At 37.7% G+C, this 21,576-nt stretch overlaps 1 protein-coding gene across 5 annotated transcripts in view; it reads right to left on the bottom strand.

The window, feature by feature from the left end:
* The window catches only part of CNKSR2 (connector enhancer of kinase suppressor of Ras 2), a 266,721-nt gene that overhangs the window by 68,563 nt on the left and 176,582 nt on the right, over positions 1-21,576 (bottom strand). For 3 of the 5 annotated variants that reach the window (XM_004612236.2, XM_055120826.1, XM_055120828.1), the window contains 2 exons: positions 20,533-20,622; positions 18,793-19,007 (listed from right to left, as the gene is read on the bottom strand). In XM_004612236.2, coding sequence (XP_004612293.1) covers positions 18,793-19,007; positions 20,533-20,622 — 305 coding nt within the window. The remainder of the gene's footprint in view (positions 1-18,792; positions 19,008-20,532; positions 20,623-21,576) is intronic. The other 2 variants (XM_004612237.2, XM_055120827.1) reach the window with 1 other exon arrangement.

The raw sequence follows: 21,576 nt of genomic DNA, 5'->3' as shown, positions 1-21,576 counted from the left end.
TTTATAATCTCTTTATGTCCCTGCAATATTTTTAGGTGAAGTCCTCTGTCTTCCAGTCTCCTAATTCTCTCTCTCTCATTGTATAAACTGTAAAGTTCATCTTATCTCTGACCATTTATTTCACCAACTATATTTTGTATATCCAGGATGTCTAATTGGCATTGCCCTTTCAAATTATCTACATTTCTTAAGAATTATGTTATGTAAAATTTTATCTTAAGGGAGTTTTGTGGATTTTCTATAAATTATATTCAGCAGAGAATCAATGTTACATAAAATATAGCTTTGATCAGTGATTGTCTTTATTCATCATTTTTTTCTCAGAGGTGAGAAAACTTTGTTTGTCTTCCCAGTTGGTTTCACAGAATGGGTCAATATTCAGTTTCTCAACATAGCTGTGACCGATTTGCTGTCTGATATTAATTAGAATAGACTCCTAGCAAGTTCTTTCTGGACTTAGAGCTTAGCAGGTATGTGGTTTCAGTAGCCATTTATCACTAAGAAATTTTGTTCTTTCTTTTGATCCTTGGACACAAGATTATTCGACCATGATCATTTCTTTTTATGTGTTTGTGTGTGTTCATGTCTGTGATAGAGACATTGTGTGTACATGAATTGAAAACATAAGCTCATAAGGCTTTAAAACCACCCAAATTCCTTTTTTTAAGCATCTGTGGCGTTCAAGTCTGTTAAAAGCCTTATTTTCACTTTGTTTCCTGAATCAGTATTCAACAAATCCTTTTCTGGTTTTAGTGAGTTTTGATAAAAGCCAGTGTCTCAGAGAGGTGAAGTGTGCATTCTTCGAGCACATTGCCGACCTCAATAAACTTTTCTGATGCCCTCGACAGCACTTTCTATTTATCCCAGTAAGTGTCTGTATGAAACTTCCTTGAACTTTTTCTCTAGAATAAATGATTCATACAAAGTAGCCACCACTTTTCAGCTAAATTAAAGCCTGCCTAACTCAACAATGTACTATATATAAAAGTGAGTCCATGAAATCCACATGTACTCCTCTCCTGGTCCTCTATTCTTCAGTGAATGGCAACTCCATTCCCTGCCCCCACCCGGTAGCCCATATTCAGAATGGAGGAGGAAACCCTCTTCTGCTTACTCCCTGCTAATTCACCAGCAAGCCATCATGTGCTTTATCTCTGAAGTATGTTTACAACATAACTTTTCTTTCTTCTATTTTGTTTGGTCACACCTTTTGTTTGGTGATGCTTGGAAGCTACTCCCAGTTCAGTGTTTGGGATTCACTCCTGGTGGTGCCTGGATTGCTCTACCGTGGAGTCGCACCTCCAGCCACAATATGACTCTTCTTACCTCTACTTCCACCATCCTTGTCTAAACCCATATCATCCGTGTTCTCTCCTACTGTTCTGATCCCCCTTTTAACAAGAGAGCCAGAGAGATCATGTTAAAATATGATTTGAATCCCTTCATTCCTCGAGAAAGCATTCGCAGTGACTTCTCGTCTCACTCAACAAAGACCCTCCGGGGCTGGAGCAATAATAGCACAGCCGGTAGGGAGTTGGTCCTTCTTAGGAAAAGTTTCTCAGCTTTCCATATCTAAAATCGCTACCCCCACTGGGTTCCACAATTCTTTTTCCCCTTCCTTGCTTCCTTTATCTATTATCTAAAGCACGCACTTTGCCTATTGCCGGATCTTTTTCTCAAATATAAACTGCAGGAAACAAGAAGAATTCTATCTGTTTTATGCAAATTTGTGGGGGGAAGGGCTCTCACAGTGGTGCTCAGTGGTGCTACTCTCTGACACAGTGCTCTGGGGGTCATGCAGCATCAGGGAGTCAACCTGGGCTTCCATCATAGAAACTATGCACCCTGGTTCTTTGAACCATGTGTGTAGCACCTCTTTCAGGCACTTTATTCTCTGCCTAATATAGGGTCTAGTACAGAGGAGTGCTTGAGTCAATAAAAGGATTGAGAGAACCATCAGCAATAAGCATGTGATATAGTTGTAATTAGCTGATTGTTTTAACCTTAAGATGTTCTTCAGTGGAAAATAAGCCAATCAAGTGTTTTTTTTAGTATTCCACATACAGTATATTATTAAAACTCCTGTTCATTAGTAGGCCATTTCTTTTGTAAAAAAGGAATAAACATCCTTCTATCTAATCTCCTTGCCTTTAAGATTAGGTCAGTGAACTTGACATTTTAAATTTGAATTCAAGATATGGCTGGCAAAAGCATATTAAACTTTTGTCAAAAGACGTTTATGCAAATAATTATATGAATTATGAATGGACGTGTTTAAATCATAATTCTGTCATAAAAATAGAATGTGCTAAAATAAAAGGCCATTTTGAAAGCATTGTTGATCCTCTTCTTAACTATGGTGATGCATGCGATAGTATTCTGTTTGGCTATAAAAGATCCCTTTTTCAAGACAGTTTCTTGAAAAGATCATTTGTCTCTCATTTTGTCCACAGATGTTCTGTTCAAACTCAATCCCCCTCTTCTGGATGGGGAAATGTGGGGGAGGGTAATTTGGGTCATTCTTATCCTGAAACTTTCAGAAGCGCTTATTTTAATTGTGGAAGAAAATGACAGTTTCTATGTTACATTTTGAAAGCTCAGCTACTATTAAATTCATTTCAAGTTGCAAATTGCCACACTTACGAAAAAATTTGCAATCAAAATACTTTCTTGTTGCAATATAGCAACTTCCTCTTACTGTAATTTTCTGCAAAGTTCCAAAATTTCTTTAGTGACTGGTCAAACCAATAGCTTCTTTCTTATACATAAGAAAAGAAAGTGCAGCAATTTTAAGCACTTGGAATAGTGATAGCTACATCCACATTTAAATTTTTAAAATTAACAAACAAGGTCTTTGCGTTTTGCCTAGTTCACAAGGAGAAGTATTTCCCTTTACTTTTGAATTATTGTGTGCGAACAGAAAAAAAGTCTAAACATAAGCAAGTGGGATAAGATGCTAATTAGACTAAATATGGAATCAAGCAACTTCCACTTACAAGAAATAATAACATAGAACTGAAGAAATCGGAAGTGGGTCCTTGCCTGTTCTGGCACATGAGGGAAATCCTGAGCTCAGCAGGGTGGAACACTGGATCCCTTGGTATGGTGGGTGAGATTATTTTAATCTCTGTCAGTGAAAGTGCCTTTAACTGACTGAAAATGAAATGACTTCACCTTAAATAGGAAGCATGCAGTCAAGAATAACATTTAACCCTGTTGCACCCAAGACAGTTTAAAATGAAATAAGGGTCACAGAGCTAGTACAGCATGTAGGACACCTGCTTTGCACGTGGCCAACCTGTATTCAATCCCTGATCTACAATACTTCATATACTGCATATGATCCCCAGAACCTGACCCGGAGCCAGGATTAAGACCCGAGAACGGCCGGTGTGGCCCTCAAAGCCAAATCAAATGAAATAAATAAAATAAGATGAAATACCTCCCATGTCAATAAAATGCTAACAGAAAAAAAAAAGGATAAAAGGAATAGCTTGTTCAGACTAGAATGCTTAAAATTCACTTTCTGGAGATTAAGAGCATTATATAAGAGATAATTTTGCTCCTTTTAGCACCTCACAAAAAGCCTATTTTTATTCTCCTGCTTTATTGCAGTGATTTGCAAATCTGGCTGCACATTAGAATTATCTGGGAAGCTTAAAGGATTAAAAACGTCTGATGAGCATCCTCCTAAGAACAACTGGATCAGAATATCTGGAAGTAGAGCTCCAGGGATTAGAACTTTGAAAAATAACCCCAGATATTTCTAGTGAACAGACTTTATCTCCCAAACATCATATCTGGAAAAGGATGTGGAGAGAGGTATTTGTTGTTGTTACTGAAGTGATAGGAAGTCTAGAGTAAACGGAAAGGTTCACGTTTTGTCTTCATTCATTCAAGAAATAAACATTCTTTAGATTAATTCTTTTTGCATTTTAAGCTAGAATATTTTAGCTGATAAAGTAATAAGCATCATGATACATTTTAAATCAAATGTAAATTAAATGACAGTAGTTTGGGGGAGCCTGGATAAGGCACTTAGAGTCACTAGGTTGGGCAAAGTCAATGTTTCATCAAAAGAGCATCACAGATTTTGGATTTCAAAGGAAGGAGGTGACTGACCTCATTATAGAAGGCCATAGATAATCCCCCTTTTTCTATGGAGTAGTAAAGTAGAAAGGGAGTTATTACTGGTGTTTGGGAAGGGTAACAAGAGTAACCACTTTTGAGAAATAGGAACTGTTATCCTTAGAACATAATGATTAGTTACTGAGAGCTTATGTATCAGGCACCGAATTAGACACCTCATCTGATACCAGTGAACAAATTTTAATCCATGTAATAAATTAAAAATGTGGTGACCAGTAATCCCACTTTAAATAGAAGACTGACACAGAATGTATAAACAGCTTGTTCTGGATCACTCAGCAAGTGGCACAATCAAAAATCTAAGCCTCAATCTGTTCATCTCAAAATCTGTTCTAGCCACTCGGTGTGGTATCATCTCCCTAGAGCTCTGGAGTCATCAGAGCAAGGCTAGAATAAAGAAAAACCACTTCTGACACGAATATGAACATTTATGAAAATACTCCGCCGTGTTTAGTAAATGCACGACTATATGGAATGTTAAGATATTAGGGATAACACTTATAATAATGTAGGTAATTCAAGCCAGTAATATTGATGTCTTTTAAAATACTTTCGCCATTTAAAATGAGTAAGTTTTATTATCCTGCAAATTACAGAAAAGTTCTGCTGTGCAGTTTTTTGAGGGAGTAACCATCAATTATTTGCTTTCGGGTTTTGGAGCCTGGCTCTTCACCTAGGATCACTCCTGGCACTGCCGGGGAAGGTACATGTATGCGGTGAAGGTGACTGAATTTCGGTTGGCTGCACGAAAGACAAGTGCCTTACCTACAGTTGTGTCTCTCTGGCCTTAATCACTTAGTCTTAATATTTCATGAGTAAAACTCTTACGTTATTTTTTTCTAATTTTTAGCAGCTTTATTGATGTCTATTTTCTATAGAATATCAAACATCAAATGTACTTATAAAATCACGCTTCCCCCCAAATATTCATATCTTTTTCATGTCTTTTTTGTAATTCTTCTCTCTCACATCCTAATTTTCAAGTGAGAAAGAAACCGAGGTAGAGAAAGCCTCGGCCAAGGTAGGGAAGAATGGAACTATAATCACATTTTCTTGCAAGTCTTTTAACAGTGTTAACTGAACTCAGTGATTTTTTTTAAGTACGTCAATACTGATGAGGAAATAAGTGATCCAAATAAAGCAAACCTGCTTCTCCACTGTCTTTACCTCAGAGTCGATTCATTGTGCTATACATTTTTTTTTACCTAATATGCTGAGTATTGTGCCTTACAATTTCTTGGCTCACTTCCTCAAGATGGGATTTTAAACTGCTGTATTCATTTCTATGAAGGAATCATTGCTTAACTCACCACCCTACACTCAGCTCCTGGCACAGGACTTGATAAACAATCCTCTGTTGAAAGCATGAATCAAACAGTTACTGACCATCTGTGTGGGGCACAAAGCTATGGCATCCCATATCAATCATCAACGCATCTTGCCTACTCACCCCTCCAAACATATCAAGAGTGCAACCCCTTCTTTCCACTCCCACTGTAACACCTAGGGCTAAGGTATTATGATCTCTCACTTGAGTTGACAACATCCTGTCTTGTCTTCCTGCTTTCCTATGTGCTTCTCAACCTTTCATTCTGTTCTCAGCACATCAGCTAGAGTGACACATTTTGAAGGCTTACATGTCAGCGAGAATGAAATGCACAGTTCCAGTGGCTAAATGCGGGAGAAATCAGGAGACCTGACTTCTAGTTATCCAAATTCCAGCTCTATGATTGTGGTAGAGCCACTGATCTACTCTTTTTTAAACTTTTTAATTGAATCACTGTGAGATAGACCATTAAAAAGCTATTTATGATTGGATTTCAGTCATAAGGTGTTCCAACACGCATCCCTCCACCAGTGTACATTTCCCGGCACTAGTGTCCCCAGGTTCCCTCCCATCATCTCTCACCCCTCATCCACTGCTTTCCTCTATGGCAGGTGTTTTTCTTTTTTTTCTCTCTGTCCTTTTGAGCATTGTGGTTTGCAATATTGATACTGAAAGGTTATCAAGAATATCATTTATCTACTTTTAGTCCACAGATCTTGTACAGCATGATCATTCCCAGCTATTATTGTCATACTAGTCTCTTCCTTATCTTACCTACCCTCAGTCCCCCACACACGTGTGGTTAGTTCCAACCACTGACCAGTCCTTCTAACCCCTGTTTACCCTGGCATGTATAGTAGAAGAATAAAATCCACTGAACTACTCTTGACCTCATTTTTCTCTGAGGCATCAGTGATTTGACCAGAATCTCACAGAACATCTCACAGAGCACTATTTTTACAGGATTCTGACTCAGTAAGGGAAAGGTAACCAGGTAGTCCCCAGTGCACATATGATTATTGATATTTAATTAATTTGTACATTTGTAATCGGTGTCAGTCTTTAACACTTGATACTAGATTATTCATTAAAAGTTACTTTCCATGTAACCTACCACATGTATGACAATAACATCAATAATAGATGCAGTTATTTTGGGACATGTGATAAATGTGCAAAATCCACACATTTTCTACATGAGACAGAGGCTTGAACAGGTGAAAAACAATCAGGGCGGCTCCTGTGCCTGACACTTCCCCTTAACAGTCAGCCTCTGGGTGTCAGAGAAACCAGTTTAATCTGATCTTGTGACCCACCAAAAATAGTTTGTGACCAAAATCGAACGTGCTTCCTTAACGCTACTGAATAACAAAGAAACGTAAAAGAAAATAGAGTTCCCCTGAGCATCACAGGGTGCAGCCAAAGCATCAAGACTGGTCTGGGTAATCCCCAGCACCACTGGATGCTGCATCCTCAGAACTTCACATTGAACCACAGTCTGAGCCGACTGACAACTGACAGGAGGGGCCTCTGGGCCTTCTGAGCACTGCCTGCGAGATCCTCCCCCTCTCCAGGAAAATAGAGAGATAAATGCTACAGATTCACCTCTAGTGAAAAATGCATGAAACTAAGTGAAATGAATCAGAAAGAGAGGGACAGAACACAGAATGATTGTACTCATTTGTGGAATATAAAGCAACATAATAAGAGACTAACACCGAAGAGTAGTAGAGATAAAGTTGAGGTGGATCGCTCCACAGCTTGGAAGCCGGTCTCATGTGCTGAGGGAAAGGGCAGGTGGGATAGAGGAGGGACCACTAAGTAAATGATGGTTGGAGGGATTGCTTGGGATGGGAGATACGTGCTGAAAGTAGACTATGGACCAAACATAATGGCCGCTAGTACCTGTATTGCAATCGTAACACGCAAAGGGAGAGAGAGAATAAGAGCGAATGTGCGTGCCACAGAGGCAGGGGGTGGGAAGGGGTGGGGGTGGCGTGAGGGATACTGGGAACATTGGTGATAGAGAATGAGCATTAGTGGAAGGATGGGTATTTGGTCACTGTATGACTTTATGACTGAAACATAATCACGAAAGTTTGTAAGTCTGTAACTGTATCTCACGGTGATTCATTAAAAACAACAACAGCAGCAGCAGCAGCAACAACAACAACAACAAAATCAAAAAAAATAAAATGAAAGTGCATGAAACTCAAGAACCTCAAAACCCTGTATAAGTATGCTGATTCTGTCAGTAGCGATATGAGTGAATCATAATAATTGAAAAAAGTTTTGGCTCTTGAATGAAAGACTTTTATAAAAAAGAATCTGAAACTAAACAGTTTTTAAAAGTTACGTTTATTTTTAGGTTAGTGTTCTGGTATACTACACCTATTTTCTCATAATGGAATTCTTGCCATGTCAGTTTAATTTGTTATAAGAACTCTATCATTTATCAAAATACTTTTATGACTAAGTATGTGTTTATATAAAGTTATCTGTCTGAGATTTTTGCTCTTAAAGAAAAAACAAGCTCTCAAAGACAACCTCTTTGGATGTTCCCACATATGCTAGTATTCTTTATTGTTTTTTTTTCATAACAAGAAATTTTTCAAAGAGAATTCTGGAGGGACAAACAAGAGCTGGTGATATTTGTGGTAACCATACTGACCCTGAAAGAACTACTGAAATGTCACTTATATAAACCAAATAACCGATTGTGGAGCCACAACCTTACACAGTGAAATAGCAGCACTGCCTTATATCAGAATAATATCCCCAAATGACAATGGACTAAACTCTCCCATCAAAAGGCAGATTGGCGGGTTGGATCAGGAAACAAAAACCATTCATTTGCTGTTTACAGTAAACGCATCTAAAATCACAGGATAGACACAGGCTGGAGTGAAGGGTTGGAAAACAATTATACAAGCCAAAGAAAAACAAAACAAAACAAAGCTGGGACAGTCATACTTATATCAGCACAAACTGTGTTCAACCTAATAAGGTAATTAGAAACAGGGACGGACACTACTTGCTGATCAAGTGAACAATAGGAGAAGAAATAGTAACTTGAATTAACATATATGTACCAGGTATTGAGTCAGCAAAGTTTGTAAAGTTTTTACTCACAAATCTAGCAAAACACATAGATGGAAATATTATAGCAGTGGGAGACTTCAACTCCCCACTGTCACCTCTGGATAGATTCACTAGACAGGATATCAGTTAAAAAGAGTCCTGAGTTGGGGAGCCTCTCTACTTGTCCTTCCCAACGATGCCACATTGGAGGCTCTTTCAGGGTCAGGGGAATGAGATCCATCATTGTTACTGGTTTTGGCATATGAATATGCCACGGGAGCTTGCCAGGCTCTCTCATACTCCAAAGTCTTAAAAATACATGTGCTTCCCTAGTGCACGCGGACATTCTCCAAGATAGATCACATCTGGGGACATAAGACTAACTTACATAAATTCACAAACATAAGAACCATACCAAGTATCCCTCCAGACCATAATGTCACAAAGACAGAAATGAACCATGAAAAGAAGACTGAAAGAAATTGAAATACCTGGAGATTGAACAACATGCTGCTACATAACAGTTGGATCAAAGAGGAAATCAAGGAAGAAATAAAAGCTTGAGACTAAAGTTATGTTTAGAAAATCAAGTCACTTTTTGAAATTCTTCTCCTTCTTCCTCTTCTCCTTCCACCTCCTCTTACTCTTCCTTCTCCACCTCATCCTCCTTCTTTTTCTATTATTAGGTTTTGGGGTCATGTCTGGCAGTGCTCAGGGTTTACTCCTGGCTCTGTACTCAGGGATCAGGAACTACTGGCAGGGTTTAGCGGACCATGTGGATTGGAGATGGAACTGGGTCGACTGCATGCAAGGCAAGTGCCTGACCCACTATATTATCACTCCAGTTCTGCAATCTATTATATAATAAAGTGATTGGGAAATATAAATAACATTCTTCTTTTCCATACTGATGGTAGTTGGACCTGATTTTAAGACACAGAAAGCAAAGTTGGTTTTATCTAACATAAGCGAAGAGAAACTTTCTGGGAATTTTTTTTAAAAAAATTCTGTATCTGTAGCAGAAATCATCATTACACTGTCAATTTAGAAGGCATTTTCCATAGACCTCTCTACAGTGCTATGATCATCTTGTAAATGAGAAAACCGAGTAAGAGGAAGAAAGCAATTTACACAAGCTCAGATACGAAAATTTGATTTCTGCAAGGCCGGATGTTTTCTGCCACTTCTTTATAACTGGTTGCCTCACATGCACCTAGATTAAGATTGTACTGTTGGCTGCTTTTTGGGAGGGTAGTTCGGAAGCATGGTTGGAGGAAGAATGCTAATAATATTAGTGTACTAGCATTGTGCCAGGCATTCTATAGACAGTTGCATATTTCATCATAAGGAGTCAATTTTTACCCTATTAGAAAAATATATTTGGGGATTCACAAAACATAAAATCATCATTTTTTTTTGTCTTTTGGGTCACACCCTGCGATGCTCAGGGGTTACTCCTGGCTTTGCACTCAGGAATTACTCCTGGCAGTGCTCGGAGGACCATATGAGATGCTGGGAATTGAACCTGGGTTGGCCGCGTGCAAGGTAAACACCCTACCCGCTGTGCTATCACTCCAGCCCAAGGATCATCAATGTTTTTATGGAAAATGAATAATTGTATTTCCTATGGCTATTTCTGTTAGCCTCCTGTTAGAATTGAAGACATAATGCTGAACACAGCTAAATTAAGAATATTAGACAACTGGCTAAGATGAGATGTTCTAGGTATACATAGCTTTCTGATACTTTTCATCAGAGAGAATATGTGAAGAATTAAAAAAAAATCTTTAAGGGCCAGAGAGAGTACAGCGGGTAGGGCGCTTGCTTTGCACCTGGCCTACCCAGATTCTATCCCTGGCATCCTATATGGCCTCCTGAGCAGCACAAGGAGTAATTCTTGAGTTCAGAGCCAGGAATAACCCTAAGCCTGGCCAGGTGTGGCCCAAAACTTTAAAAAAATGACTTATGTGTTTTGTTAATTAAAAATCTTGTAATAGTCTCTTCATTGAAGATAGGCAAAACACTGTTTGAAGCTATGGTTTTTCCACATATGCTTCGAAAAATTCAATAAGAAGGTTTTAAGGATGCTATAATACTCATAAATCATAATAGTTGGGATTTTTCCCAATTGGGAATAATAATAATAATAATAATAATAATAATAATAATTGGGAATAGTAACTGGGATTAATAATTGGGACTCATACTAATTGGGAATTTTTATACATCTTTTTCCTAGAGAAATTCCAAAGCGAATGTTTTCTTGCAGACTCCTAGCTTACCCAGGGAAAAGGGAGTCTCAGTGTAGTAGTTTCCAACTGGGTCAGTTTAGTGAAGCTGAAACCAAGTAGCAGAATTCCCTTCCTTTAGGTTCTAGCTAGGATTGGCTACAAATACGTGTGGATTTTGGAAAATCCAAGTGGCGCAGCAGCCCTTACGGTATGGAGATTGGCACAGGGTAGCCCATACTGCTGCTGCTCACCCACACAGTCACCTTTGTGCCGGCACACTCCACTCCACGGCTCTGCTCAGCTGCCAGGCCGGTGGCTGCTCAGTGCTTCCAAAGCCTGGACCAGGGCCTGGTGAATCTCCACGGGGGAGGCACAGGCTTCGTTGTGAAGTGGGTGGCAAAGTCACAGCTTGTGCTTCTGTATAGCGTCGCGTTTGTCTTGCTCTCCCAGGCCTCCCATCCAGACTTTACATGAGCACTGGCAGCTGAAGTCTATTCACAACCTTCCTAACTGAGTTGAATCTCGTCCTTTGTTCTACGTCACTTGGTGTTTTTGCTTCCCTGATAAAATCCTAACTGATAGACCCATTAACGCAAAAAAGAATACATGTTTCATGGACACATTAATGTTTAAAAATATTTTTATAGTCCTAGAGGGTTTTCTGATTTGCTCATCAGAAGTAACTTCCCTTCCATGGAAATGAACGAATTTCTTTTCTCTATCTGGTGTTAAGGAAAGTAGAAAAAAGCTTTATACACAATATAAAATTCAATTATGAGATCATTAGGGATAGGAAGTGCATTATTCAATTTTTAACTGATGAGAAACTGAGATTTAGAAATGTGTCTAGGTTCATACAGCTGTCTTGAAATTCATGTTCCATAACTACAACATTATTCTTGGCCATATGAATTTTAGAAAAGTAAAGTTTCTTCTTTAATGTTGATTTCTTTTACTTGGAGACAGATATAAGACCCAGCATTTATTAAGGCCAGTCCAGATTTATGCTGATAAAAGAAAACACCGGAAGGTAATTTCTCTTCCTGTATATATGGCAGGAAAGTTTGTATCTAATTAATCTAAAATTACTTGCATATAAAGACTAGGCATTGAAACATGGATTTGCTTCTCAGCATTTCAGGCTGTTTTGATTTAAACCTATTAAGATCATGTTCCTGGCCTAAACTGATACTTGTAGAGATGTTAAGAAACAGATATAGCAATGTCATTGAGAACTGGGATTCTAGGTTGAGCTCATATACTTTGTCCCATTGCCAACTGCTCTCTAAGCCAAAACTCAACAAAATGTGCCTGAAAACTTCATATAATTTAACATTCTTGGAAAACTAATCTCCAAGAAAACAGAAGGTAGAAATATTTAATAATTATGCCTCAGCCTTCTTTCTGACATAAGATCCAGATCGAGAGATGAAGACATACAGCTTATTAAGAGAAGTTTTTAAATGGGCTTTTGAATATATACAACAAATAACTAATTTTTTTCAGAACTAGAGCGGACTGAGTCTATCAAGGGGGTAAAAATTTAGATGCTTAGTGAAGAAAATGATTTAGTACAAGCTGTTGTCCTTTAAACCAAAGAGATTCTAAAGATTTCCAGGGATAAGAAAATTTTTGCTTAGAGTTTTATTAAACTTGAGGTGCTCAAATGAATTCTGATGGTGTATAATATGAGTAGGGTAATTATGGACCAACAAAGGCCTACTGCCTATAAAATTTGAGGGTATTTTCTAATCCTTTAAATGGGGAAACACAGTCTACATGTATGTAGTATGACAGAGAAAGGGACTTCTTTAACTTGTTTGATTAGGGCAGGTATGGTTGGCATACCCTAAATAATCCGCAAATATTGATTGACCTTACTAACCCAGCCCTGGGCCTCTCATTAGAAATTTGTTTTATTTCACTTTTTGAAGGCAACCAGGAATTTGTAATAAAATTTTATCTAATAAATTTTAAATTAATAAATTTCTAATTCAATTATTCTGTGTACTGTTTTACTTGATGTCTCAGTAATTAAGCCACGTTTTGTCTTTTGCTTCCTGGCAGTCATTTACCAGGAAGTAATAGAATGAGACTAATATTTGTGCAAACATGAAACCAAAAAGAGTGAGGGAAGGTATATTAGTGAATTTTAAAATTTTATTTGCTTTATACTCAATTAAATTTAAGAACTGTCAAACAAAAATTGAAACATTTAACCAGTATTAAGTTCATTGAATTTATTAAATTAATCACAAGTTCTAGGCTCCAACATTTTCAAAGTACCCACTAGAGAATATAAAAAAGAAAACCCAAAGGGACTACTTCTACTCTCAGTCAACAAAAGTAATGCTGGTTTGGCTCCTTCTCAGCGGCTCCACACTTTTATTAAAGTTAAAAATTTCACTTCTTCTATAGGATTATTCACAAAATCTATTTAATCTTGGGAGAGTTTTGGTGGTTCATATCTTTTTGAGGAATTAGTTCACTTCATCTCAACTTATGTTAAGTATAGATGCATGGTGATGAAATAGTTTTTCCTTATTATTCTCAAAATGTCTGTGAGGATTGTAGTAATGACCTTTCTTTCACTCCTTTTATTAGTAATTGAAGTACTTTCTTTTTCAGATCAGTTTTGTTATAAGTTTATAAATTTAAAAATTATTGAGGATCCTTGATTTATTACTTTTTAAAAATCCACAATTTTTGGTTTCAACTATATTTCTGTTTCTCTGTTTTCATATTTTATTACTTTTGTTTTTACCTTTCTTTTTCATGTTTTGTTTTTCTTCTAATTTCTAGAGGATGGGGATTAGATTATTGATTTGACACTTTTTTTTCAGATTTAGCAGATGTGATTTTATCTTCATTCCATTCAATTTATCTTGAGTTTTTTCTCCTTTATATAAGGATTATTTAGAAGTGTGTCCTTAATTTTGACATGGCTTGAGATTAATTGATTTCTAGCTTGATTCCATTATAACCAGAGAATATATTTTCTAGAACCTTATTTTTTTAATTAAGGTTTGTTTTTTACCTAAGACCCATTACACTTGAGAAGCATATATATTATGCTATAGTTGGGAGTCATTTAATTATCATTGGTGGGTAGTCATTGAGTACTACTAATTTCTTAATAATTCTGCTTATGATCACATCTATTATTGAGAGAGGCATACTCAAGTACCCAACTATGACTAGATTTTCCTATTTACCCTTTCAGCTCTGTTAGATTTTGAGTCCCTGTTGTTTGGTGTATATATTTAAGGTTATTGTTTTAATAAGTGAAGTTTTTACACCTGTTTTAGGAGGAGAAACATGCCCTTTTTATGGCTTCCCCTTGGATAATAGGCAGGCATTATGAAAAGATTTCTGTCTTTTAGAACCGTTCTCTTTCTGGCCCGTTGGAAAGTGAAAGAGTAGGATTTTCTTGGGGCTCACTTTAGTTTGGGTAGGGCGTTTGCCTAGCATGTGGCTGACCCGGGTTCGATTCCTCCGTCCCTCTCGGAGAGCCTAGCAAGCTACCGAGAGTATCCTGTCCGCACAGCAGAGTCTGGCAAGCTCCCCGTGGCATATTTGATATTTCAAAAACAGTAACAACAATTCTCATAATGGAGACGTTACTGGTGCCTGCTCGAGCAAATCGATGAACAATGGGAGGACAGTGCTACAGTGCTACACTTTTGTCTAGTTCCATTAAAATTTCAAAGTTGCAGACTTCTCTAGCACCTGGCCTGAGTGCATAGGATAAAACCTGGAAGCTTTACTTATAGAGGAATTTGATCATCAGTATTAGGCCTGTTGACACACAATATTGTCCCTCAAAAAAATTGCCTGTGCCCATAGCAGCCAGTCACTGTGCCCATAGCAGCCAGTCACTGTGCCCATAGCAGCCAGTCACACGCAGCTCAGCGACCACCGTGCACTAGATTATTCCTCAGGTTTCTAGGTACCTAGGCTGGTCTGCCTCCTACCACCCTTATTCCCACCCCTCACATCTTTCAGCATCTTCTAGCTTGTGACACATATTTGGTGCATGGTTTTTTATTGTTATTATTGTGATTTGTAGGGTGGTTCAAGGAGTGTATGCCCCACCTTATCTGGAACTGAAAGCTTGGGTTTGTTAATTTTCAACCGGAACAAGTGTTTTCTGTTTTAGGCTCCATAAGTAGACTAAGTTTAGTCATAAATGCATCAGTTTTAGGTGAATAAGAATATGGGATTATTATGAGTTGATTTTGTTAAAATCAACCTACTAAGTATAGAAATAAGTATAGAAACCAAATGAAATGTTAGTGTTAATGGGTCAGAAAACAAAAATAAATTTTTTCTTTGTAAAATATTTTCTACAAAACTGCCTGCATTTACTTCATATAGACAAAAGTTACAAATTAATTTCTTCTTTTTTAAAAATGTCAAATACTTGTATCCAATGCAGTAGGTCTCAATTGTTTTTGATTATGAGACAGGCCAATAGGTCCCCATCCCTTTGCTCCCATTTTTAGGGAGAAATAACAAGGCGATACCAAAACTTAAGTATTGTCATATATTGAAGATACCAAATACTATGGCTAGGACATTGTGGGCAACATAAATTACAATATACCAATGGAGAAAAAACAAGAAACTCAAAGAAAACTGATAGAAAAAGTGATGGTGTCAAGGGATAATTTATGACAAAGAACAACTGAAAAAGCCACAGGTAACTTTAAAATCCTGATCATGTACAAATATAGCATTCCTCCTGAAAACCAGAAGAATACAAATCACCTACACATGTGCTTATGTATTAAGAACATGATTACATTACATGGGGCTGGAGGAGGGTAGGGCATTTGCCTTGCATGCGGTTGACCCGGGTTTGTTCCCCAGCATCCCATATGGTCCCCCAAGCACCGCCAGGAGTAATTCCTCAGTGCAGAGACAGGAGTAACCCTTGAGCATTGCCCTGGGTATGACCCCAAAAGCCAAAAATAAAGAAGAACATGACTACATAGTTGGTTTTATGAATACTAGAACCCATGTCATTCAGTACCTCCGCTAATGAATTAATTTCCTATTAGTCAATTAGTAGCCTTTGAAAATCACTTGATAAGTTACTGGTGAGCAATATATATATGTATGTATTTGCTTTTTGGGTCACATCCAGAGATGCTCAGGGGTTACTCCTGGCTCTGCACTCAGGAATTTCTCCTGGCAGTGCTCAGGGGACCCTATGGGATGCTGGGAATCGAACCCGGGTTTGCCACGTGCAAGGCCACCGTGCTATCACTCCAGCCCCAAAGGAGCAATAATTTTGAGGGGCAATACAGTGTGTCAACAGGCATAATACTGATGCTGTAACTCCAGCCCCACCACTTATCAATACCTTAATTAACTCAAGCTTAATATATATATTGGATATGATGTCACCTCAATAGTGTCATGAGGACTAAGTAATATAAAACTTCTAAATTAGAAGAGTTAGTTTCATAATTTTTATTTAAGTGCCAAATTTAAAAATCTTTTTAAACAGTTCTACTCTTACAAAATCTTCACCAGAAATTTTCTCACAAATTGATTAAAATGGCTAAAAGTACTTATCAGAAGCAAAACAACAATTGAATGTTTGCAGTTACATCTCAAATAACAAAGATATGCCAAACAAATGTTGGAATGTTATGAAAGGAATTATCCAGATTTTTGAACACCCACTCAAAATCTGTTTGAAATAAGTCATCTAAAAATCACATCATTCAGTTTATTAAAGTGTACCTACACAAAGCATGGATCCATGATCATATTTTACTTGTTCTGGCATCTCAGCATGTAGATTTTTTAAATTACTTTGTTTATAAATTTGACTTTTGCAGCCTTACTGTGAAAGGAAATTATCATATGTATGTCTTATTAAGAAAAAGTAAGTCTTGAATCTAACCATTCTTTACTTAAAGGCTTTTTGACATTTGAATTATACACACACACGAACACACACAAGCTGTGTACCTTATTTTCATGTTCTCTGAGATCAGAGAAGGGTTTTAAGGCTAACTCCCACATTTTCAGACAGAGAAAACTGTGAGTAGGCAAAATAAAGTTATACTCTTGAAGCATATCAAAAAGTTATACTCTTGAAAAATACCATATGCTTCTGACAGGCATATTGTGATCTTTGTAGAAAGGAATCGAGAACTAATAGGAATTGTAGCTCTGGCCGGGAAGGGAGAAGGGGGCAGATGAGGGGAAGTTAATTCTATAGCACTGTAGCACCCCCTGGAGTAGAGGTGAATCACCCAAGTGGAAGGTACAACGTGGGCCTGTTTTCACAGGGAATCCAAAAAAGGTGAGTCTATTGATTTTTCACTGCTGGTCTGCAGGTGTAAGGATGTTGAAAACCCCTGGTGAAAGTTTACATGTGCTCCCCATACATTTTTTAGGAGGGGTTGGTCACAGAGAGCATCTATTGTCTGTCGCAGCAAACTAGCCAGAAGCTCCTTGAAACGGAGGCTTATAAAGGTGGTGTCTTGATCACTCCAGGAAGGAACCAAAGTACCAAAGTACTGCTACAGTGATACAGGCAAAGGAGGAAACTAGGTGGGGTGGAATTAGAAAGAGAATGGTCCAGAGAGGGGCCGGAGCGATAGCACAGTGGGTAGGGCGTTTGCCTTGCATGCGACAACCCGGGTTCAATCCCCGGCATCCCATAGGGTCCCCCAAGCACTGCCAGGAGTAATTCCTGAGTGCAAAGCCAGGAGTAACCCCTGAGCATCGCTGGGTGTGACCCAAAAAGCAAAAAAAAAAGAGAGAGAGAATTTGGCTGGGGATATGCACCAACAATCTACAGAAGCTACTTCTCTCTAACATCCTTTTCTTTCCCAGCTCCTTCACTTTACCTTCTTGCTCACCTTAAACCCAAATGTAGAGAGCTCCCCCATCCTCCTAGTTAAGAGAATATATGCAGAGAAGGTTTTTCACCTTTCCTGATGGTATCCTACTTGCAGAAACCCTATATCCAGTCTCCAGAATCTCTCCTCTATTTCCTCAAATCGTTTCTGCTGATTCTGGCCATCTCATCTCCATCCCTTTGCTTTCCATCTTTACTGCCTGAGGACAAGGACCCCAGCATGCGATCACAGCATTTCATCATCACATTTCTGGATTAATTCCTACCTCTCTAGGTCCATCTACGGTCCCTTCCTTACATGCTTTACCTCACTTTCAGCAAGTCAGCAACTCTGAGCCACATGAAACAGAACATGTCATATTCTCACACATTTGTCACTTGCCTCTAGAAAGCTTCTTGCGAAAATACTCAGTCACAATCTTTCAGTCTTTACGGAAAAGGTTTTGTAGTCTTTTCTTTTGGGGGGTCACACCCTGAGATGCACAGGGGTTACTCCTGGCTTTACACTCAGGAATTACTCCTGGCAGTACTTCGAACCTGGTTCGGCTGCGTGCAAGGAAAATGCCCTGCCCACAACTCCAATCTCCTGTAGTTTTTTAATTACCAGAAAGTCCACCTTTCTCATTAATCTGCCTACACTTCTCCAAACCACTTATTATGATTCAAATGACATTGGGACTTTTGATGGTGTTTGTATTTACTTGTATGCAAGTCTTTGCATTACCTTGCGTTGTAAGTCTAGCATGCAGTAGATGATGATTTTAAATTAAAATCATAAATATATAAAAATTGCTTTTTAATATTGACTATGACAGCAATCCATTTTACTGGGTGCTATCACATGGATAATTGTACAATGAATTATTATTATTCATCAGTCCTGTGCATATAGTTATTTCATTAAAAATATAACCTGCTACTATAACATACTAACTCAATGAACAAATGAGCTGAAGAACAAATCAAGAAGCCAAACCACTTTTTAAGGGCATAAGTTCTACAGTGAGCATTCTTTGTGAAAATCTGGCAAGAAGACACAAATAAGTCTGGAATTTTGCTAAAGAATCCTTCCCAGTCTCCTAATAAAACCTGAATCACAAAGTGTTTGGAATGTTACTTACATGGTAGAGGGTGGTCTCTGGCACGGGAGTGCTCAGCATGTCTTGTCTCAGTGCATCCATTTGCAAGCCAGGCAGCAATGAGTAGTGAGTCGGGCTATTACTCTTATCAGCCTTCTTTTTGGACTTCTTTCCTGTGTCCTTTTTGCTATTTCGCTGATACATGTATTCTTCTTGAGCAATTTTTTCATTGCTCATGTATCGAAGCAGAGAGTTTTCTATGCAAAAAAAGATAAATATACCAATATTAGTATGCAAATACTCCAAATTTTCCATTCTTCCCTAAAGGTGTCAAGATTTTATTTCAGAAATGTAACTTAATTTATAAAATACTTAAAAGTGAAACTATAGAGGACCTTACTTATTTGGCATCATACAGTATAGAAAACAGATTACTTCTCCAAGTATTCTCTTTGGAACAACTATACAAGGATCTCCTGAAGAACTTGAATAAAAACTTTTGGGTGTATAACTCTTAAACATTTTCATTAAGATCCCCCAGGGGTAGTCTGCTATAATATTTATGACAAACACTGACCTATGACAGGTTAGTTCGCATACTAGAGAAGTTAAAATATGTATTATGGACCAATATTCAGGAATGTTAGGTCATAAAAAACTACACTTTAACTGATAGTCATAATTGAATACTTCATGATGCTAAGATGTCACTAGTGTAAAGTCTCAGAGAGTGACTTGGAGATGGAAAATAGTAATCCTTTCTCCATTCTTGATAAATTCTATAAAACAAATAAAATTATGCAACTTGGAAAATTCAATGAATACGCAGATGTAAAGAATTTGTCAATGTTCCTATATTGATCAACATTTCATAACTGTATAAAACAGATGTTCAGAAGACTAATAAAACATTTTCGTGCTTGCTTATCCTTGCACGGTCTGTGGATCTGTGTAGAAAGAAAATCAATTCTGTTCACAGGCAATTACGTTAAATATATCATAAAAGTATCTTAGAATCTATGTGAGTAATTTTTTTGGCTCATTTTGATTTCTTTTCCATCTACAATCTTGACTATCTATTTGGGATCATGGAAGAAGTAGCATGACCGATTAGGGCCCACCATATCCACATTTCATCAAATACCATTCAGTAGCTAGACTTTCAGTTGTTCTCTTTCCAGTTCAGCTCAACAGCAAGATAAGTGAACATAAACACTTACTTTTGGTAGAAACTTCAAGTGTAGCCCACCCCCAAGTAAGAAGATAACCCTGAACAGCAAACAGAAGAGAAATAAAGAGCAAAGCAGTTTTTGTTCCATTTTTATATGGTTTTCATTAGTCATTGACCCATTTTCCAATGGCTTTTACCTACATGTTTGGTGCTCATTTTAATGTTGTATTTGTAGAAAAGTGACGAGATTGCATAGCGGACCAATGGGGATTGTCACAAATTCTTTCTGCTCACTGACATTATTTCTTTTATGCAGTTTCACACTTCTGACCTTGTTTTCCAAATATTAACTTTCAAATAACAATCAGGTACATTTCTATACTGTACTGATCTATCTTGAATCCTTTAGAAGGCATTCAGAGAAGACAGCGATTTTTAACAAAAGATTAAGATAGTCAAACATTAGCCTGAGTTGGTTTTGGTGTACCAAAAGTGAAGTAGAGAATGAGAAATTTTACACTGAAGCCATAACATCCTACTTAGGAACATTTTAATTTGTTTGCTTTTTTGTTCCAACAACCCAACCTACACTGAAATTCTAGAACACTTACCTCTTCTACTATCTCTCTTCATCTTATTTGGATCTTCATAGTCCCCCACCCAATTATATTCCACTGGCATAGATATAGGTCGTAGCTTGCCTAAACACAGAGAACAAAATTCATATCACATTGTCTTTTCCCCATGTCCGCTCAAATTTAAGCTGATTTTTAGCTACAGTCTGCAAAACACACTCACTCATATGCAACATTATGGTTGGCATCTGTGTTGATGAAAAGTATGTGTGTTTTGAGCCAGAAGGTGAAACTGCCTGTGGCCACCGGCCAGGTGATAATGCAAACTTAAGGCACTTCCTGTAAATTGGGTGGCATAGGTTTGCTCTTAGGAGCGCCAGACTTTTACAGTGCAGTGCTCCTTTACAAAGAGGATCATTGCTTCAGTGATTTGACTTCATTTTTTCAGTACAGGATTTCTGTCAATTCCCTAATACCAACGTCTGAATTTCCAACCTCAAAGACAGTAGGCCTTGCGTTTGATAATCCTACTAAGACATTAACGTACTGTTTAATGCTATTAAACCAGAGCACTAACTTCTCATCTTTACTGCCTCCTGACTCCTATCATCATCTGTTTCGGAGAGTGCCGTGTCTCGGCAATACTGCTAGGATTCTCTTTCATAGCCTATAGCTAGGTAAGTCTGTTCCGCTTTTCCTCATTGCTAATAGTGAACAAATCTAGTTTCCATATCCAAGTAATCATTGTTCTGGACTATCCCATTATCTTTGTGTATGAATTCTTAGTAACAGTATGTTGCACTAGCTAGCAGAACTCATGGTGCAAATTTTATGGAATTTTTTTGTGAGCTTGCAGTATATATATATATATATATATATATATATATGCACATATATATATAATTTTAAAGTTTCGAAGCACAAAACAGCCAAAGAAAATCACATGAAAGTTTAATAAGGATATAGATATACCTTATTTTATCATGCTTTACTTTATTGTGCTTAGTAGACACTATTTTCTTCTCTTTTGAGGGGGCTGGGGGCACACCCAACGATGCTAAAGGGTTACTCCTGGCTCTG

Source organism: Sorex araneus, chromosome X (assembly GCF_027595985.1).
Source record: "Sorex araneus isolate mSorAra2 chromosome X, mSorAra2.pri, whole genome shotgun sequence".
NCBI lineage: Eukaryota > Metazoa > Chordata > Mammalia > Eulipotyphla > Soricidae > Sorex > Sorex araneus.
This window is presented reverse-complemented; position numbering and strand designations above follow the sequence as displayed.